At 34.7% G+C, this 22947-nt stretch overlaps 1 protein-coding gene across 7 annotated transcripts in view; it reads left to right on the forward strand.

Annotated features, from left to right (window-relative positions):
- PCDH7 (protocadherin 7) overlaps nt 1-22947 on the forward strand; it is a 408598-nt gene that overhangs the window by 205243 nt on the left and 180408 nt on the right. For 3 of the 7 annotated variants that reach the window (XM_057309847.1, XM_044387652.3, XM_048212096.2), the window contains one exon: nt 11659-11754. The exons of 3 other annotated variants lie outside the window; for them this stretch is intronic. In XM_057309847.1, the coding sequence (XP_057165830.1) occupies nt 11659-11733 (75 nt within the window). In that variant the 3' untranslated portion in view covers nt 11734-11754. Of the gene's footprint in view, nt 1-2523; nt 2643-11658; nt 11755-22947 lie in introns of those variants that run through there. One more of the 7 variants, XR_008958477.1, reaches the window with a different exon arrangement.

Here is a 22947-nt window from a genome sequence, read left to right on the forward strand (position 1 = left end):
AAGAAAGGGAGAAAGAAAGGAAAGAAAAAAAGAAGAAAGGGAAAGAACAAGCATGGGGGAAGGTCAGAGGGAGAGGGAGGAACAGACTCCCTGCTGGGCAGGGAAGTCCGTGCTCAACCCCAGGGCCATGGGATCAGGACTTGAGCCTAAGGCAGATGCTTCGAGGTCCTGGGATCAAGCCCCACTTTGGGGTCCCTGCTCCTGGGGAGCCTGCTTCTCCTTCTCCTACCCTCTTGTGCTCTCTCTTGCTATCTCTCCTCTCTGTCTGTCTCAAATAAATGAATAAAATCTTACAAAAATAAAAACAGGAAAAAAAGAACTTTTCAGTGGAATGATGACTTAGGTTACTCGAATAAAAGAAAAAGGAACAAGAAACTTCCTTAGATAGAGTAACAAATTAAGATAAATTGGAAAAGAATTTTGAAATCACTGGCGTAACAAGTTAAAGGGCATATATTTCATCTGCAAGAAGGAATTTCCAAGTCCTTCCTACTCAGGTATTATACCCTGTTAAATCTTTTAATCGCATACCTGTTAAATCTTTTAATCGCAGCAAGAAGATATGGCTTACAGAGGTAGATTGATGACTCCATTGGTGGTAGCATTTACAATATTGTCATTTGTTTTTCATACTAAAATAAGAATATATATTTTTAATTTGACATATGGAATCACTTCATGTATTTAGGAATACACAGGCATAAAAGATGGTGCATATTTCAGTGTAGGATTAAGTAACACGTCTATTTTCACTGAAAAGCTGGCATATTTAGTTTGCTAATAATGGACCTAGTCATTAAGCAATGGAAAGCCCCCATTTGCCCCTGCTGCCCATTTGTAATTACTATATATGTTCTAGCATCAATGCCATGGCCTTCATTTCCTCCTACGGGAAGAAGGCATGGCATTTCTGAGGTGGTAAAGGCAGTTGTCTTGCCTTGATAGGAGAAGAAAAGAACCGAAATGTAATATAGCTACATGGAGAGAAGCCTGCCTGTGAGCCTTTCTCATTTTAGCAGCTTGAGAAATATTGCTGCATGTTATTGCCCAGACTACACATTCTTTCTAAACGAAGGCTCCTACCATTGATTTCAAAGAGCCAAAGGATCCATTATAATATTTTTTGCACTTCATTTAGCCAGCGTACTTATTGATTGGACTTCATGAACTCTCTTCTACCCAATGTGCCTTCCTGAACAGTTTTGAGGACAAATATTTTATTTAATGGCTCAACATGTGGAGAATCTGACTTTCCAGTTACTCTATATTTCAGATGCTCCCTCTGAAATTCATAAGCAAACTTCAGGGAATCTCAGCGTTGCTCACTTGGGAAACACATACACAGACACACGTACACACACACTCATGCATATACACACACCATCCCAGATATGCTGGGCTAAGAAGGCTAACGCATATCTTGGAGGTAATTTGAATAAGAAATTACGCCTTCAGGAAGATTTTATTTTAGAAATGTTCTGTTAAGGTCCGTAGTTTCATTAGTTTTAAACTCCTAACATGTTGAGACTTCATATTTTAAAATGAGTAAAATTTTCTGTATTAAAGTAAACTTTATTAAATGGCAGATCGAATATTTGTAGTACGTATTTCTTTAAAATTTGGATCATTTTAAATGCTCTCATTGCTTAACATGCCAACCGGGAATTCAACATAATTCTTGATATAATATACCAACAAAAAGACTGTAAGGTTAACTTATGGCTATAGTTTTCTAATGCCTTCTACTGCTTTTCTTCCCTCAAGAATAAGGTGAATATCTATGTTTCCACAATAGATTTATGGATTGTATTGATTAAGTTAAAATAGCTGTATGCCAACTTAGAATATTCTCACATATTGCTTCAAGGTTTTTTTCCAGCGGATCACTCAAATATTTCATTATTTCAAACTGTCCTTTATACCTAAAGGTCTGGTTTTCCTTGCAAGGGATTTTGTTTTTTAATAAAAGCCTAAAAATCCCCGGGAACCCTTAGGTCTGGCACTGTTAACACACAGCGACAGGTCTCGACAAGAAATTCTGTGCCTGAGACCAAAGCTGACAGTGTTTGTATTTCAAGTTTCTGTTGAAAATGTATGAAAATGTGATGTAAATGTCCCAGTTATTTATAATAACAATTTCAGCATTGTGATATATTAGGCTTTTCATGCTCTTTCTCTCTGCACTAGAACCCAGCCATCACTGTCCTTGGCTTCTGCAATGCTTGTTAAAATAACGCCCTTCTGATACTCCTCGTAATAAACCTTCATGGAGGCAATCCAAGATAGACCCTCCTGATAACGGAGTTCTCCGTAATAGTGGATTGTATTCTTGTGAGACTCCAGCATAGTTATTTTCTTTTAGAGTTAAGGGTTTTATGTTGAAATAGTATTTTATTTATTTATTTATATTATTGAACAGTCTCACTGCTATGACTAAGAAAATTGCTCCATAAAATACTTGGTAATGTAAATGTGAGAATGAAAGTTATATATCTGGTGATTTATTAAATTTATGGCTTGTAGGAACATGACTGTCTCCATAAAGAAATCTAATATACACATTGGAGAATATTCTAGTAACGCCTTGTAAAAATGGGATGCTGTTGTAATTTGAAATCTCGAAAGCATGAACCACTGTAGAGGTATGCCTTCAGCATTTCTAATCATGCATGGCCTGACTTTGCAAATCTAAATTTGATGTAGGAAAATTTAGAATATGCATTTATTTTGGAAATACTTGCTCTCACACAGTATGTAATATTCATATGCTTATCTCTTTCGATGTACTGTTTTCCCCTACCTGTTCTTTTTATTGGCAAGGAATAGAAGGGGCACTTAGGAGTAGGGAGTTAATTGGATTTATGTTAGAGGAAAAACACACCAAGCTTGATAAACAAGGAAGGGCCTAGAATATGAGACCAGTGATCCCCCCAGAATGACGAATATTGGCCTATAGGCCAAGAGAGGGACTCAGGGCTATAACGAACTCCCTGGGCGTCCATTTGTCATAGGGAAACATCTTTAACTTCTTTCTTTATCTCCTAGGAATTATTTTAAAAGTTTTGGTCCACATTTCAAAGAGTATATTTTTTTTTGTCTGAAACTTTTAAAAAGCTTTTATCGTCCCATTTTTTGAATTGATTTTGACTGAAGCTCTATTAAGAAGTTTAGTGTATTTGGCCAGTAAAATTTTATCTTTCAAAAAGGTGATTTCAGGATTCTTCTTATAATGAACCCCCCATGAACTGATATGCTAATGGAATATTTGAAAGACCCAAAAAGGTTTAGCCATACAATATAAGATTTTATAAAATTATATTTTTATAACTAGAAAAAAATATATAACGGCGAAGTACAAAAACCTATGTTGTGGATTATATACATATAGAGTATACGAAGACAAATATTTAGTTTCTTTTTATGCAATTTTCTTAAAATAAACATAGCTGTTATTTTTACAATAAAATCCATGCGGCATATGGTTTATTTTCAAGTCCCCCTCCCATCCAGGAAATGTATTACTTGACTGGCATAAAAAGAGCGTATATGCTGGAGGTGAGGGAGAGAGAACAGGTTCTTACGTATATTAGCAGCACCCCCCCCCCCACGCTGTTTATTAAATACGATGCTAGTCAACCAATTCAGAGAGTTGATTGAAATAAAAAGAAATCAGGAAATTTGCCGAAGTATAAAAACATGTGGGCCTGTACTATCCTTGCACTTTTATCATCTGTCAGATTTCTCAAGAGTAAACCATAGTTTATAGGTTTGAACTAGAACATTAGAGATTCACACATATATAACGAAATAAGATATATGCTTTGAAGGAATGGCATTGTCCAAAGTTAACATTTTCCTCCGTGTCATTTAAATGACAGTATTAAAAGACAAGTGCTCTTGTGTATTAACCGAATTGCAACTTAGAGCATGCTTCGTATCTCTTTGGTCGTACATAAATGTGTTGAAAAGAAAATACTACCAAAAAAAAAAAAAAGTTTTTTCAAGTGTCTGAGTCGTAGTCAAAGAACAACTCGTGTTTTAAAAATATATTAAAATACATTAACAACAGTGTGCAAGTCTTTCAAAGAAAGGATAGGGTGAACAGACTGTTTTGTTTTCCTTCCATTCTTCATATCTGTGAATCATCATTCCTTGAGGTTCAAAATTATAAATAACACTGCAGAGTGCAGTTCTTTCAACTCTGTAAAGGAAATCATCCATTTTGTTTCATTTTCATATTAGTAAACTCAAAATGGTTTTGCATAGCTTCTGCTAATTTTATTCAAAACTGAAGGGTTTTTGACCAAAAAAAAGTTTCCCAATCGTTAGTAGATCATTACATTTATGTGGCAAAATTCATTCAGAATTGACAACTGTTGTTTGACTTGGCAAAGTTAGAATATGGTGGTTGGTACTAAAAGGAGGGAAATAGCAAAAATGTTATAAAGAAAAGAAACATTTCAGTGAGTAAACTATAAGCAAATCATGCTGGAGGAAAGGCTGGTTGATTAGGGGGCGTCTATGCTCCAAGTATCACTGAAAGTTGATGACAGCAACCCCTTCTGTAGAAAAATGAGGGTAAAAATTATCATCTGACATTTAATTTCAGCCATTAGGACAAATCATTTGTAAGTCTTGGGTGGTGAGATTTAGGGCGAGTTAGATATCTGTCTCTTTGGATACAGAGCTTTACTATATCTACAAAGTTAGGATTTGAGAGGTTATAAAGAGCATGGTTTAATTTTTATGATATGTAATGTTTGCAACAAAATTATCTTGAAAACAAGCTCTAGAATTATTTGTGTGTGCATTGAGTGGAATTTATTTATTTACTTACTAATTTATTTATTTATACATTTTTATTTTTATTAAGTATCATACCATCTATGCAGGAGAGGCCATGTTTTCTTGTTTATTGTATCTCCAGCTGCTAGGGCAGTGCCTGGCATAGAATAGATGTCCAATAAATATTTGCCTAATTAATTAAAGAATAAATTAATATTCTCTGGGCCAAGGTCCACCCATGATTTCCATTATCACCTTGGCTTGTATGCTTTTTCTTTGCTTGTTCTTCTGATAACGGTCTGGGTTGTACTGTGGTGGTGGAGAAATCAGTCACAATGAGCAGTGTAAAATATACCATATTCAAAAAGAGACAGGCTAATCATAAAGTCTTTGTAGAGTATTACAAACTTTCTCACCTAAAATTCGTATTGTTTTTACTGATCATTGGTGTGTACGACAATTAGTGTTTATACGTGGGCTAGGATATTTATTATGTTTCATAAAGTTCTAAACCTGAGTCTTGGTGAAGAGTATATTCTGTATTTCAAAACCATGTTCTTTAAGTATATTTTTCTCCTCCCTGTCCTAGTTGATAGAAGTAAGGTGTATCAATAGAAAATCTTTATTTTGTAGTTCAGAAATTGTTCTTTTTAACCATCAAGGGCCTTGAACATCAAAGATAACATCTGGATGGTACACACCTAACAAAGGGGAAAAAATTATAATATTCTTTGCATACCACACTATCAATAAAAGTATCTTCTAGATAAATTGACGTTGATGGGTGGTCTTTATGTATCTGCTAATTATCATCTACAGGTTGAGACATCACATCACAATCGCTAGTTCAAATGCTTATTATATTTCTCGTATGGAATTAACTATCTATTCATTCATTCATTCATTTATTACTAAAATAGAATTGAAATCTGATTTCTAAGACAACTATAAGATTCAGCCCAAGGGGACCTCTATAAGCCATAGAAGAGATTGGTTTAATTTCTGTCTTAAGTAAATTTTCTACCATCTATGTTATTATTTACACATTTCTTTCTATATTTATGGAGATCCTGGATTATGTTTTTTTCTAAAATTGTAGTTTGTTTTACTCCCCCCTTCCTTCCTGGGAGAGAATAGAAAGATACTGAGTGGAAATCAAGATTTTCGATGCGTTTGCTAAGGTCTGCATGAGAAGTGATTCTCTTTGAAGTTCTCAAGGTAGTTCTATTTATATTACTGTATTTCTGTTTTCTTTTTTAAATCCCTCAAAACCTTGAACAGTTGAACCTGTGTAACAATTCTGCTTCATTGCTGCCCCTCCGCTCTTGTCTATAACTTCTATCCTCTCTCCCACACCTCCCGTACACCGCGGTCTCAGGATGGTAACCAGTTCACTATCCTTAAATACGCAACCAAAAATGGTGTATTACTGAGTGTGCTACTTAACTGCCACACGTGAAAATACTTTACATCTTTCAATCCTTGGGACATTCTTAACATGTAGATTTTGTTAGTTCACAAGGGAGCAAATTGTGGCTCACAGATCTTCGGTGATTTGCTCAAAGTCACGTAGCCAGTGAGTGGCTGAGATGGAGTTTGAAGAAAATCTGTCAAACAAAAGCACCGTGTTCTTGCTATTACAACCTGCTGTGTCTAGTCGTGCCCTTCTTTCACTGAAATGGCCTTAACCTCTTTCATCTGCATCGCTTTCCTGCGGACCAATTTTTTCTTTAAAGTTGACTGCAGCTATGACCTCTTCTGTGAGGCCTTGCTGATGCTCTCATCCGGGGCTCTTTGTATATCACACATCTGTATTAGCAGATATCACAGCGTCCTTCTTGTGGAGGGTTTTTTGCTTTTTAAAAAATATGGTAATAAATTTTTCATAAGAATATTTTTTCTATGAGAACTTATGGGAACTTTCAAATATATTTGCAATTAATTATTTTTTAAGCATCTTAATTTAGATTTTGGATATGATGAAAATCAATGATGATATACTTCAGATAAAGACAAAAGCACTTTGGGTCCTCTATAGCTTTTTAGAGTTTAAAGAAGTCCTGAAACCTTAATGTTTAAGTTCGACTGACTAAAATCAGTGACTAGCACAGTTTGAACACTCATGAAATATGTGATGAGCAAAATTGAATTATCAAACTGATATAACAACCTTCAGTTGCAGAGGCTATGAATGTCTTTAGTGAGAACTTAGGCTTTCTATCATTTTATAGATTGACTCAATTATAAGTCAAGAAGAGAATGAGCAGAATCCACACTAAAATGTATTTTTACATAAAAAGTAAACTTAGAATATTAATTATGTCGCTGGAGTGAAATCATGTATTACTTAAAATTAAAATTGTAAGTGAACATTATTCAATGCATTAATCAACAATTAATCAGGTATTCAGAGCCTGTTAGCTTGTCTAATGGACAGAGAGGATCCTACTATTATAGATATAAATAGTGAGATTTCTAGGGAGAGCAGATCTGTAAAACATGAGATTTTTGAAAATAAGCAAAATATTATAGACTTGCTAGAAGCTTTACAAAATGTTTTTAATACAACTTAATCTTAAAATTTTAATAAAATTATCAAAAAATGTATCAGAACTCCAGATCCGTATATGGCAAAACTCTATAGTTATGGGTGTTAATTTGTAGGAAGTAAGGGTGTAATATTAAATAAAATTAATGAACATCTTCAGTTAAAGAGAAAAAAGCAAAAGGGTATTTCACCTTCTTGCTCTAGAGTTAAGAAAACTTAAACATCATATGCTAGCATTAATACACCCTACTTTAAATGCATACATATCAAACTCATTTAAAATGTACTTCAGTATTACTAGCTAAGGTTTACATTTACATTTTTGAATACTATTTCCTGATTTTCTTCACTGTACAACCATTCTACCAAAGCTGGATGCTGCTAATAGTAAACATTTTTACTTAGTTGATTTTTATTGCCATTAAACTATGCAATCTATATTTTTAAATCTTAGGAATACAAAATATAATGCAGGATTCTAGAAACACATCATTAACACTTACTAATGAGAGCCGAATAAAAGATTAACAACTATTCTTTTACCTTAAATCAGATATGCTTTTTACTGATTAAAAAAAAGCTTCAGGTGGTGCCTACACAGTAACATTTTTCCCCCTTGTGTTTTCTGGTGTTTCCTTCCTTGTGGTCTCAGTAGTTAAGTTTGACTAATAATCTCATTCAGGGTGTATATGATTGTATATTTTATACTTAAGCGCATTGGGCAATGTCCTATTTGCAGTAGCGCAGTTTTATGGACGCTGTAAGAACATGCCGTGTTCCTTTCTCTGCAAAAGTTCTCAGGTTCCACCTCTCCCCACGGCCCCTGGGGCAGATCTTAATCGTGTCGTGCGAGAGTTAGCACAAACAGCCAGGCTGGCCTGTCCACTCTCTAGCCGGCCCATACACATAGCATTACGATCATTAAAATGCTTGTTTTGATCATTATTTAGCCGCTCTTAGCAAGATGGGGGATGAAAGAAAATCAGACCCATCTCACTGCCCGGAGTAAGGTTCCGTCAGAGGAATATCCTGGACGGCTCATCTTCGGCAGGGCCCTGGGTATGAAAGTGAGAGACTGTGGGGAAGTTTTAGAGTCAGACCCAGAGTTAAAATATGTTTCTAACTGTTCAAGAAAACTTGCTTTTAAGACGGACCTTACAAATAGATAAGGAAAGCAGGACTGTTATCAGGAATGTTTACGCAGTGTGGGAATAGCCTTTTTCTCGGATGTCTTTGTACTGGGCACACGGGGTTTTGAGAAAGGCTTAAGACGTGAACAGAGCACAGCGGTCTCATGGCCTAACTGATCTCTTTATGTTGTTCCATGTGACTCTTCCACACATCCAGGCGTCTTGTCTGTTCCTTCCACTACCCAGCCCATTCTGGCTGGGCTCGCTTCAGACCTCAACAGCCCCCTTCCCACCATCCTGCATTAGGCTGTGTCAGCTTCGCTTTCTGCGAACTGCTTCTTTCCTTCCATTCTGGACCCATATCCTACCCCATCTTTGAGAAGAAGTTTAATATGTCTTGTCAAAGTCTGCTCCCCTCATCTCCTCTCTTGTAACTTCCAAGCACTACAACGTTTGACCCTTAGTTTCGTTCCCCACCTAAAGATTGTAGTGCTCAGGGACAGGAACCAAGCCTAGGACCTTCTTCTTCCACGTGACAGTTCAGACATTGTGCTCTCTGGGCATGCTTCGCCCAGTCACACCGCCCTTAGTATCTGTAGCTTAATATCAGTATTTCTATCTCGATGACACATTTTTCCAAAAAGAAAAATTAGAAGAGTCCGACTTTACCATGGGCCGTCACGTGGTATTCTCTATGATGTCATTGTTCTTTCTTCTCCATGACAGAGAATTCCTGTCCTTTTGGAAAACCAATCTCATTACAAGCTCTGTAATGTCAAGGCTGTTCAGTAGCTATCACAAACCGTCTCTCTATCCACTTTTTATTTTCACCTATCATATGCTTCTTTTCCCCGTTTTTATCCAGGTGAAAATCCAGCTTACATCATTGTCCGTGAGCAGATTCCTACAAAATACCCCTTTAGTACCAGTGATCATTTTATTATCCTGGCTTCTACCTTTCACACTTGAATTAAAAATAGCTCTTATGTTTATACTCCTTACTCCATAAAGTTCTGCTTTCCACTCCATGAATTCATGACTCTTTAAAATTACAGTTTAATCTTTTTGGTTACTGTTTTATTTTGTTTCAGTTATTTATAAACTCAGCTATTTATTAAATCATTTTATATTACTTGTTACATCTTGATAAATTGTACTATTAGTGTTCTTCTGTGTCTTGTGTATGTGTATTTATTTTCCAAAATTTCTCATAAGTATACCTTTGATTATTTTTGAATCTCCCACAATATAGTGCTAATTTTCAAATATATTACATCATAATAATCTACCCTTCTTCGGGTCAAAGGAAGAATTTACTATATATAAAATTTTTAGAATATTAGGGAGCCATATACAAAAATCCCGCAATGCTGTATTTCATGCTGGATGCAAGAATCTTGTCCAAAATTAAGAGCATGTGGATCTTTTTCCTTCTGGCTTGCAAAAATCCCACATTTGATTCATCCAAGGACAAAATACTGATCCCAAAATACTCACTCAGAAATATTTAAATATAGGAATAATTAGGTTTAATTTTTTACTTTGAAATTGCTGGAATATGTAGGTTTTAATTTTAAAGGGAGATTTGAATTTTAAAATATTATGTGTAATAACAATATTTTAAAATTAAGTACAAAATAAAAAACTATAAGAAAAAACAAAGCTATAAAAATATCATGTTTAATCATATCAGATAAAAATTAAGTTTTCTCCTTTGAGTCGCTTTTTTTTTTTTAATTTCAACAGGCCCAGACTGCATATACCTTCAGAATTCTTTGATGTTAATCTCTTATGATAACCAATTAGTTTCTAAATTTCTCAATTCAAGGGCTGACTAATACTGTTGCTTAAGCATTAGGTGGGTCATGTTATTTTAAACAGAGATGATGGCTAATAGTAAGCAGTGTGTCAAGGACCAGAGGAATTGAGAAATTGGAAAATTTTGAGACACCCTGTCTAAACAAGATTAAGACAAGACCAAAAGGATTATCATGCTTCTAAACCCAAAGATCTTTGTGATAGCTGCATTCCTAAACATCAGGATTAAAGTGTAGAATCACATTCAGAATGCATACATGTATTCACGAAAATCCCTGTCTTTAAACAAAAATTCAAGAATGTCCCAGCCCATCCATAAATAATACACTAAGAAACATAGATTTCCCACATACCCCCTGCCTCCCCACATGCACGTTCTCCCCCATGATCAGCAACACCCCAAACAGTAGAATACCTCTTCTTTTCTTCATAAAATAGACATATATTTTGTAAGTTTATTTCCACTTTTATAAGCTTTTATAAGTTTCTCTAAATCCTGTAAAGCAATCATTTTTCATATGTAGTTTGTTTCTAAATATAAATATACAAAGCTAAAGATTTTTTTCAAAAACAAATACTAAAAGCAAAACTGGGTAGCAGTGTTTGGTTCTCAGGTGTGGTATCATCTCGTATGTGGATATTATTAAAGCAATTAATCATTATTAAGATTCAAATCATTTACTGTTACCAACTGTTTATTAAGCATTTTCATTTTATTTCTTTTTGTATAATCCTATATATTTACTCTTCAAAATCTACAGATAGTCCAGATTAAATCATGTCTTGTTTTAGACATAATTAGAACATAAACCTTTTTACAAGTGTTGTTAATTTGACCTCTTGTGGTGTATAGGAAATCTACTAAATTTAATTCTTTTTTATTAACAACTTGAAGTTGTTTTGATATCAGAATTACATACCCCCAAGAGAATAGAAAAAGGAAAATGCATTGTGAGCCAGTGATGTAGCAATGAGGTAGAGGCAGAATGAGAAAATGATAATACTACTACTATGTGGGGGGTGGAAATACATATATATTTGGTATTGTTTATCCTATATAGTTTTTTTCTTAAACATGTTGTAAAAAAATCTATACCTTTATATCCAAGCAAGAATAAGATAGTAGCTTATGTGTAGCGGCCCCTGTGTCCCTAGACTTAGAAGAGTCTTGTTGTTAGAATGTTCATATTGACAACTGTCAAAATACCTAATTTGCATAAATTATTTTTGAATTTCATCTAGATTTTTAAAAAGGCAAGAAAGAAACCAAGCTCAGGGTTTTTGGAAATTGTTTTATTGGCGAGGTCTATGGATGGACACCGTTGTGTAGGGGCTGCTGATTTTCCCTTCACATATTTCCCCATCTCCCTTCCCCAGGTGTTGCTGCCATCACTACCTTTCCCTTCCTCCCCTTTCCTCATGGCAAGACGCATGGAAGAAGAGTGCTGTTAAGGCCTCTCCATTAATCAACAGGTATGGTGGTTCTCATGAAGCAATGCCGCTAGCCCCTCCTCTGCGTTCTTCATTAATAGTCTAATTCCTTGACATTCAGAAGACGCATTTATACACTACACAGAGTCTACTCACGTGGCAGATTTATTCAACTTGAGTGTATCGTTACACATTTCGGCATGCTATGCATTTCAGAATTCCCTGCACAGTTAGAATTTTTTTTTTTTTTTTAAATGTAAAGACTACAGAAGAACTAATGATACAATTTTCAGGAAAGGTGTTATGCAGTTTCCTCAACTGATGATGTAGGAAAGAAAAGCAACTTGTATGTGTATGCCACCTTCAACCTTCTACAGACTATTATGATATAACAAACCTTTGAAAAGTGTAAAATGAGAATGTTTTGTGAATTTCAACTCAAAATTCAATTAGTATCGCATTTGGATTTTCAAAAGCATTGCACAAAATTGCATGCACATGAATGATGCTTACTCATTTGATTATAGAAAATTAGGTATAAACCAGTTCAAATAAATCTAAATGCCCCATAAAGCCATGTCATTCACATTGGAGAGCCAAATGTATTCTAATCGCTTTCTGAAAAAAAAAAAAATTTTACGTCAACTCAGCTGGTGGCATTTGAAGGAGATGAAGGCGACGGTTTCCTGCAGCAGTCCCAAGATTACCTCTGATCAGGCTGCTGTATTTTGAAAGGAGCTAGGTCCCTCAGGGCTCAAACTCCAGCAGAGTCATAACCTATAAAACATAAACACTTATTCATCACGGGGAAACACCCACCTCCTTGATTTCCTTTTTCACTAGAAGAACTGGTCCTTCTAGCTCCTGCAGGGGCTTGTTTTGGGGGATATGTCAGGTTCTGCATTACACCCTTGTGACTCTCTCAGGATTTTTGAGACATGTGACTAGAATACTACCTTTGGGCTAGGAAAATTGTTGGCAGACACTTTAAAATAGGAAGTGTGTCTTAAAAAAATAGTGTGTCTTAAAAAAATAGTATGTGTGTCTCAAGGTGTGCATGTGTGCCCAGCATTATTTGTGATGTTCTTTCAAGCGATAGCATAATGAAGACTTGTTTGTTCAATAAACAAAACAAATCATGTTGATTCACATGCATTTTTGCCAATGCAACCTTTAGCCATTGAAGGCTGAACCATTCATCTTCATTCAAGAATGTATGGCCTCTTCTCTGATAAAGCTCTGAAATCACTGTTTGTTCTCCATAACCCCATTTCTACACACGGTGTTATCTTTCATGCCCACAGGCCTTCACATAACTGGGTCTCTCCATCTGGAGGGCCCCTTCCCCAGGTCTGTTTGGAACACTCACAACAATAATAGCAGACATGTGCTGAGAGTTTAATGTGTGTCAGGTGTCATGTTAATGAGTTTCATCTCCATTTTCTTAATTCATCTACACAAAGGAACATAAAGTTAGACATTATTATCATCATCCTTATCTTCGAGGAATAAAATGAGGCTTGAAGAAATCTCATGTGGGCACAATCACTCAGAATTGACTAAAGTAGGTGTACCTTCCGTAATTTTTCCTGTTTCCTCCCAAGCCAAGCTGTGACTCTTAAGTCACATTCAACTCTGACTTGTTAGAGGTAAGATTTCATCTTACCTTTTATGAACTCTTCTATGTCCACAGTGTTTGTTACTTACTAAATGTTGGACAAATGAGTGTATGTTTACAAAACAGGCGTTCATCTTCCTTACCTGCATGTGGACCCTTCCCCTCGTCCATACTTCTCTCTACTGTTTTCCTTCCCCTTGGTATGTGCCTCTTGACCATTATTAGCTTCATAGATTATTCACTATATATTGTAAGAAATATATTATACAAAGTAATTCATTATTTTCTCCCAAATTTGGGACCTGTAATTAAAAACCAAGTAACTATAAAACGATTGCAAATGCGGAAAAAAGCTAATTTAAATTTTATACAATTTACCAAATCTAGTGTTAAGAAGTATAGATATACTTGTATCTCATATGGAAAGAAGAAAATTCAACCAATGCATTCTAAGATTTTGAGGAAAGGTAACCAGAGCAATTCTTCTTTACATTATAGGAAAGTAAAAGAGACACATACCGTATCGGTAAGAGTCTTATCAGTTTACCAGAAAAGAAAAGAAAAAAAAAGTGGCGTTAAAATATAGATGAGATTAAGAGGATTAATCAAGAAGGAAAAATTTTTTTTGAGAAAAAAGAATCCCTAAGAGTCTGGAAAAATGAAAAAATTGAAAAGCAATAAAAAAATCGAAGGAAACATATCATTGAAAACCACCGACATTGAGAGGACTTAAAAAAATATGAAATAAAACTGGGAGGGAAAACAAAATCAATGCAGGAAGAGAAAAAGAACTTTTTTAATGAATTTGTGTTTCCTTCACCCTTAGAAATTCCTTTGAAGTAAAACTGCTGTAAAGAAAAAGGGCAAGTTAAGATACATTGATTTGGGAATGCTGTATATTTCTAGGACTTTTTTCTGGGGGAATTGTACTTTTGAGACCAAGATAAGGGTTTCAGCATTAAGTTGGAGTACTTAGAACTAAAAAGATTATGCCCAGAGAGTACAATTGAGTCAAGGCTTGATGGAAAATTAGGATACAAGTCAAAATGTCCCTCTTCACCATACTCTCTTTCAAGATAATCATAAAATTAATTAATCAATCTATTAGCTCTGTGAATATTGTTCCTATCTCTCTCTTTTTTTTAATGTGGAGTGCCTAGAACATAGAATAAGTGTTTGCTGAATTAGTCATGGGATTTTAAGAGACTATGGTCAACCAATCTAGTCTTAGATTGTGCATGCATCCCTAATCGCCATTACAAGAATCACTCCTCTCCGCTTGAATAATTCCAGTGACACAAAATCCAGAGGTCGCTCACTTTACTTTGGGACACCTTTAACTTCTCAGCTTTTTCTTATATTGAGCCAAAATCTATCTTCCTGTAACTTGAATCCATTTATCCTGGGTTTTCTCCTTGGGAAAACACATAGTAAGTTATATTCCTTTTCCAAAGGAAAGTGTTTCCAAGACATAAATTCAGACAGGCCCTCCGTCATAATGTTTACATATATAGTGTCTCTCTCTATATTATTTTCTAGGTTAAAGCCCCAGTTCTCCTAATTGCTCTATGTTGCTTGGTTGCAAATCCTTTTAGCATTCATTTCGTGTGAATGCTTTTTTTTTTTTTTTTTTTTTTTAATAGAGGAAGGAATTCAGGATGGGCTCCCACAGTTTATATTCTGATATTTGGTCAATTTGAAGAGCCTGGAAAAACCTTCAGAGAAAAAAAAGGGAGATGCAGTTTAAAACAGCATATGGCTTTGACTTGAATTTTTACATTAATATAAAGGTATGGTTTGGGTGGTGGATAGTACAGTATAAAAATAAAATAAATATCACTATCTATAAAAATGACTGGAAAAAACATAGAAAAACGAATTAATATTTTAAAAATAACATTTAATGAAGGTAAAAGAATTTTCAGTTTTACCTTTTTATTTTGAATTGAATACATATTTTAGTTTGGTTGATGTCTGAGATGGACCTTTTCCTGAAAAGCCTGTTCGTCATTCTAACAAATTTGGTACCAAAAAAAAAAAACCAAAAAACAAACAAACAAACCCCTAAGTGGATAATAATATCAGTAGCGGATCAGTGGAAGTAAAAGACAAACATAACAAAATCATTGTTTTATTTTCTTAATAAAATTATTGACTTTACTGACTAATATGTGCCAATGTGTAATAATATGTTACACAGAGGTCAAAGTAGAACAGAGTAACATTGGAAGATGTGTAAAGGATTCCCTGTCAGATGCGGACTTTCCCTAATAAAAGGTCCCGCAAAGTAAATGTTTCATTTATGTAAAGTGTTCCTTAATGCCAAACTGCTGTCAGTTTTCCTTGGTGAGTTCTATTTATGAGTAGATTATGGCACTCTCTCAGAAGCCCTGCACATCTGACTTTTAGTGAGTGCCTACACAGAATATATGGCCTTTACTAGAACCTGGAAATTTAATTAATTTGCTGGCAGAGAATACTTTTTATGCCACATGGCTTTTCCCTGACCCTACCCAAGATTTCCATTTTCAGATGTGCTTCATATATTATGAACCTATATAATCTTAATGAACATTTTCCATATGGTAATTATAATGTTTGACTTTATGTTCTCAGAAGCTCCAGTGCCTACATAAATTCTTTCTCTTTAATACTAAACGTTGCTTGTAGGTTGTATGAATATATGCCCCTTGTTCTGCTTTTCTTAGATTCAATTCCCAAAGCGATATCCTTTGGTTATTTGATTATATGTATGATTCTTAAGCAATACTCTCAAGAACAGAAAACCTCTATCTGCTTGCCTATCACTGCTATTAAAAATGTATTCTATGTGCAACATGTCCAGTTTGATATCTTTCACTCTCTTCTAATATTTTAGAAAGAGAAGTGTGAAATATAGGATATTTGGATTAATCACTTACCCTCTCAAGACCTCATATGCTTCCCCAAAATGAGGAATTTGACTAGCTTGTTTTTAAAGTAACTTCCAACTTTCTACAGAGTATGGAAGACAAAGAATTTTAGAAATTAGAGTTTTGTTCTTGCTTTGCCAAAAAACCTGTATTTCACCTCCCCAGGATACAGTATGCTCATCTGTAGAATACAAAGACCAAGTTAGATCAGGGATGTCATCTTTAGAGATAACATGTGCTGACTTATTTTTCTTTCGGAGCTTTCGCTTGAAAAGAATTCTGAGAATTGTGGTTTTAAAAATAGGCAAATCCAAGAAAGTGCTTGGTGCTCTAAGGAAGACAGGTTGAGGAGAGGACCACCACTTGAAATAACTGAAGGAATTTAATGCAAAAGAGAGACAAAGGATGGAACTCAATCTTTTTGATTCTTGAGGGCAAAAAGAATGCCAGTGGGCTTAAATGGGAGCAAATTGCTTCCATATAAAGATGAAATTTATTACCTTAAGAAATAATAAAATCCACTCCATAGAGTAGTCTGTGTTCTGAAATCTGTATCACTAGGGTTGTTGAAACTTAGGTTGCATGATTAACTTCTCAAAACCATTATTAAAGGAATTCATTCATAAGATAGCAAGTTAGACCAAATGAATTCCAATGCTAATGGTCTGTGATTACATGATAATCATCAGCCATAATAATAGTGATAATTCTGTACTGGAATTTGGTAACAGAAGTCTCAAAAGATTTCATTGGAATTGGTGATTGAGAATTTTCAGTACAAGTCATCGTAATTGTTAGCCAGTGCCTGTAGCGTTCTCGAAAAGTGCTTTTATCTTACCAGTGCTACTGTTGGGAAGAGAAAGTCACTAATTTTTATTTGTGGAGCCATCACTTCTTTTGTATCCAGAGATTCTACTTTCCGTCCTCATTGTGAATATGCTATTTTTCTATTGCAATGAAACGGACTATAAAAAAAATTGTAATAAAGACAACTTGCAAAAGTAACTTAGTGATTCGTTGTTTTCAATTTATTAAGGTGTGGAGCCCAAAGCATTCATGTAGAATCATAAATTATTTTATCTGGAAGAGATCATGAAAATTCCTCATTTTCAAATCCAGTTAAGAAAAAATAAATAACTTTTCAAGGTCATTCAGTCAGTGAAAGAGCTGTGATCCAGATTTCCTGAATCCCAGTATGGAGGCTACCAAATTTATTGCAGTGGCTTGCTTAAAAGTATAGATCTTGGTGAGTTGATACTTTCTTTTGTGTCCTTAGATGCACTACTCATCTTGAATCAGCAGGATGAAATAGGAAAGCAAACACAATTTTATTTATAAGAAACAGAAAAACCCTAGGTAGTGTAGCCTGCTGTGTTCCTGGAGGGGCATGGAAGTTGGCATCCTTTTGTAAAGCTTCACACGACAAACATTCTTTGTAATCAACTAACAACTTTTGCCAGAAGTGAAACCAGTCAAAAATATATTCCAACTTAAAGTCAGGAGCTGCGTAATATGATCTTATCACCTCTGTTTTGTGTCTGGAGATACCACAGTGTGCAACCTCCCCAAGTTTATAGTCAATAAAGCAGAGCAAGTTACTAAAGATTTCCAATCATAAACATGAACCAGACTCAACTATCATTATTCAAGCTTGCCTGTCCACTCTAACCAGGACAACAGGCATCAATTAAATAAATAGAACATCTGATTATAAAGGGAATTGTTAACACAGGCACATTAGCTGGTTGTAATAGGATATTAGCTAATTGACAGGGGGGAAAATGCCCTTAGACACCATATGCATATTGCTCAGGATTTTAATTCTTTGTGATCTTGGTCGAGCATAGAACCATGATAAACCAACGTGTTCAAGTAATGAGGAAAATGCAGACAAATATTTTTTAAACAACAAAAAATGTAGATCTAAATTTGAATTGCTCCAATTTTGTGAGATAATTGAAAATGTATCATTATCCTAGTTTTACTGATTTCTGTATTTATAAATGAGAACCAAAAAAATGAGATTGGCGAAGCTGATGGCTTTACAGAGGTGTTTTAGATTATTTATTTTGAAGTGTTTTTTTCCCAAATAAGTCACCATGCTATCAGTGACTTTTCTCCTTATTTCTGAACAGTTATCAAAAAGGCGTACATTATAAGTCTTTAAATACATGAATTAAATAGGTTTTGCATAGTAAGTGTCTTTCAGTATGTCCATAAGACATTTTCTTCCAAAAGACTGAAGTTCTAATTTTATCACGGAAATCAACGGAAAAGTAACTTTCAGCTAACACTAATTTGCTTTACTGCAAACTCTGCTGGATTGCATTAGGTTAGGGGAGAATATCCAAATATTTTTGGCTTCAGTAGCAGTGAGAAAAGAAGCAAGAATCAAATCATTTGGTTATGTTTTGCAACACTTGAACTTAAGAAAATTGTGGTTATGCCTCAGATAACGAAAACGTATGCTGAACTGTGATAGGTAGAAGGTATTTTTATGAGAAAGTAAGGAGAGGAGGAGGTAGATAAAATTCAGCAGAACAAACTACATGCGCATGGAATGAATCCTGAGTGAAGGAGGAAGGAAATTTCTAGTACCTTGCCAGACCTGCCCAAGGATCCTTCTTCGATGGCTTTATGGTTCACTGGACAGATAGGCTCTTTTTTTTCATTTCCAGAATATATGTCATGGATATGTAAGTGTTATGTAAACGTAACAACATATCTAATACATATACATGACATAGGATATATTTCTGCCTGTCCAGGTTGCCTTAATAGTGGTATCGAGATACAATATATCACAAAAGAAATACAACCACGGATATTTAAAACTACAATTCATTATTTTGGATTTAAAGAATAATGAAAATTTAGAAACTGAAATGCATTTTATGTAACAAAATTCTCCTCTTAACAAGCTTCTTTTATTTCTTTAAGTTTTTATTTAAATTCCAGTTAGTTAAGATACATTGTAATATTAGTTTCAGGTGTACAACATAGCGGTTCAACACTTCCATACCACACCAGGCGCTCATCACAAGTGCCCTCCTTGATCCCCATCACCAATTTCACCCATCCTCCCACCTACCTCCCCTCTGATAACCATCAGTTTATTCTCTGTAGGTAAGAGTCTGTTTCTTGGTTTGTCCCCCTCTCTTTTTTTCCCATTTGCTCAGTTGTTTTTTCTTCAGTTCTACAGATGAGTGAAATCATATGGTATTTCTATTTCTCTGACTGACTTATTTCCCTCAGCATAATACTCTCTAGCTCTATCCATGTGGTTGCAAATGGCAAGGTCCTATTCTTTTTTTATGGCTAATAGTCCATTTAACAAACCTTTTTCAGTTTTCAGAAGAATTTGTTATAAGTAATGAAGAAAAAAATTTTCATGTAATTTTAGCCAAGCACTTTAAAGTTCTAGTAATATTTTAACAAAATAAATTAGTTCAATCTGAAAGTGAAATAGTTTACAACTAAATAAATGATTATGGGATATTGTAGCACTTTAAAAAAATATAGCAATTTTGTCTGGCTTTTTTTTTTTTTAAGAGAGAAGTATAATATTTCTTTTAATTGAGAAAAAGTATACCAATACTTCTATAAATAATTACTATCATTAAAATAATGACTAACAAAAGACAATAATTATCTCATTACCAATTTAAGAATAAATTATTAAGAAAGAAAAAGTATAATGAACAGATAAACCATGAACGTATTTTACTAGGTATGTAATAATATTTTTTTCTAAACGTAGTTGTGTATGCTGGCCATTTTACTTGAATGTAACCCTAAAGAGTGAACACTACTTCAAAAAGATATCAATTATTTAAATGTTTGTTGGGTTTTTTAGGGGGTAAAAAAGCCTGCTATTGTTTCAAGAGTGTGAGGCTCAAAGCACTGGATGGGTAAAATTAGATGGTTCAGAAAGTTTAAGAAAGCCATGAATCATCTGCAATGTGGTGTAAATATCACTAACACTTCCCAAAGTTGTCATTCATTCAGGCATGGCAGTGATACTGTAGTATACATTTTGCTTTTACCTCCAATTGCAGTTTGTTTATGACATTCAATAATGAGGATGACTATGTTTTTTAATTGTACTCATAAATTGAGGGGCCCTAAAAGGAGCATTTTTGTGATATGGAGTTCTTTTTTTTATGCCAAGGATTTATTACAAATAACTGTGAGACTTCAAAGTGGTTTTCTCTAAGGAAATATGTGATATATACAGCACCATTAGTAATTAAAATGATGAACTATTTTCAGGGCTCTCATACAGTCCAAATGTCAGAGATATAAATTATTTTGTCTTATTGCATGACTTACATTTAAAAAAAAAGTAGAATAAGCATTGTAACTGCTCATTGCCTGAGCATTTTTGGGAAAAGAAAAAACATAAATTACTATTGTTAAGTGTTATGGAGTTTACTTTGTCATGGCTATATTTTATATGAAAGCATGTGTCCTGTAGTTGTATGAATATTGTATTATAAGGAAAGTGTATATATTATTTATTCTTCCAGAAGTCCGATGGCATTACATCAATTTTCAAGTGTTTGTGGGTTACTCGAATGCCTAGAACCCTGGCACCTAAGGATTTACTTTGTTGACAATGAAACTCTTAGACACTTAAGCTGCAAATGAAAGTTGTTTTTTTATCTGAAATAGTTTTCAGTGCTAAAAATGTGCACCTTCCTCTATTTTAGCAAGTGGTTATTTATTTATCTATTTTTCTTTGAATAAATAATTGAGAGCTTCCATTTTATTTAGCACAAATCCTAAGTGAAAGGAGGCATAGGCTTTTTTAAAACAGATTTTATTTATTTATTTGTCAGAGAGAGCACATGAGCACAAGCAGGGGGAGTGGGAGGCAGAGGGAGAAGAAGGCTCCCTGTTGAGCAAGGAGCCCTGTGTGGGACTTGATACTGATCCCATGACCTCGGGATCATGACCTGAGCCAAAGGCAGATGCTTAACCAACTGAGCCACCCAGGCCTCCTGACACAGACTTAATAAATGAGTAACTGGCTGGCCGAGTAAAACACTTGCATTGAATTGTCATCTACTAAATTTTGATAGACAGTCTAACCACTCCATGTTCTATTCTCTCACCTGTAAAATGATAACATAGCAACATACATTAACCTCCCAATAGTTAATGTGGGTATTATACAGATGGCTTGAAATAAAAAAGGAGAGAGACAGGGAGGGAGGGAAAGAAGGGGACCAAGAGGAATAGAGGGCAAGAATGAAGGAAGGAAGGGAGGGAGCGAAAGAGGGAAGGAGAGAGGGAAGGAGGGAGGGATATATTTCCTACCGATATATAAAAGTGTCCATCCCCCAGTGCAATTTGGAGATGCTTCGTCCAAGTAGAGAGGGCACAGAAAACACATGTAATAGAATATTTTTCAATTAAAAAATGAATCTATGTAGATGGGCTTAGAGAAATGCTTTTAGGAATGAATTGAAAAATGAGAATTGGCTATAGCTAGGTCATGTAACAAGGCACTCTTCACACTTGAAACCAGGCAGTTTATGAAAAAGCAAAACACTGCCCTGTAACATTACTTCTTGTTGCTAACGATAGGTGGAACACCTTTGGTATGGCCTCCTTTTTTGGGTAATCTTCTAGAGAACTCTTACATGGTGGTGACAGAAGAGATTGAAGAAATTACAGAATAAATTTCAGGCAAAATGTTACAGGAACAATCCTTACACATGCAATTGCTTATTTCTGGATAAAAGAAAATGAATCAAGTGTAATAAATGTTCAGCTACAAATAATTTGCTAATATGGATAAATAGAAAAAATGTAAACATGAGACTGAAAATTATGTGAGAAATGTTAATTCTCCAACAGCAGTTAATTAAAATGTCATTTATCTTTCTTTCATCTCATTTTCTGTCCTTGGATTTACTGGATGTTGTTGATGCAAATCAACTTTGGCTGCTAAGGGGGCCTCAGTTATAGTCACATGATTTTATACAATATAAAGTGAGAACATCACAGCTGGACTATAAATAAAACTGAAAATATCTCTCCTGAGTTGAGGAAAAGAGAAATAAAATTTATGTTTAAAATGTATTAATATGAATAAACTGAGTTAGCTCCCTTTTTAAATATAGAATTTCTTAGAGTTGATTCCATTTAAGAGGTGACTAAAATATAGGAATTAAGAAAGAAGAAGGCAGAGTTGTGATTTGACATTGAAAATGAAAATAAATGGGTCTATAGGTCTTCTAGGTGAACTATTTTATCTTTCAACAGATCTTCTCTTGCCAAATGAAGAGTCACTCATTAGGTCTTTTATGGGACCATTTATAATAATAACACTTTTAAATTAATGTGCTTTCATTCATATTCTATCTTATTCAAAAATGATTTAAAATGGCTTATAAAAATATAAAATCTTGACAACTAGTCATAGTTTCATTATGATCGAAACATATCTAAGTTTACCGAAAACATAGCCGTTTCTCACCCCAGTGTATTGTTCTTATTTGAAAATGTAATTGTGGTGATTGTTCACCACCTAAGAGTGTTGTCAACTGATACTGATATGTACTGTGCTTCTGTGAGACTTATCTACTGGTCTCCTTACCTGATACCATCTCATTGTTTTTATTGCCGTCTTTCTGCTGCAAAAAAGAACCAAACAGACTCACCTGTCCTAGCGGATATATATAAGATGTCTGCTGC

This window comes from Ursus arctos, unplaced genomic scaffold, assembly GCF_023065955.2.
Source record: "Ursus arctos isolate Adak ecotype North America unplaced genomic scaffold, UrsArc2.0 scaffold_9, whole genome shotgun sequence".
NCBI classification, from domain to species: Eukaryota; Metazoa; Chordata; class Mammalia; order Carnivora; family Ursidae; genus Ursus; species Ursus arctos.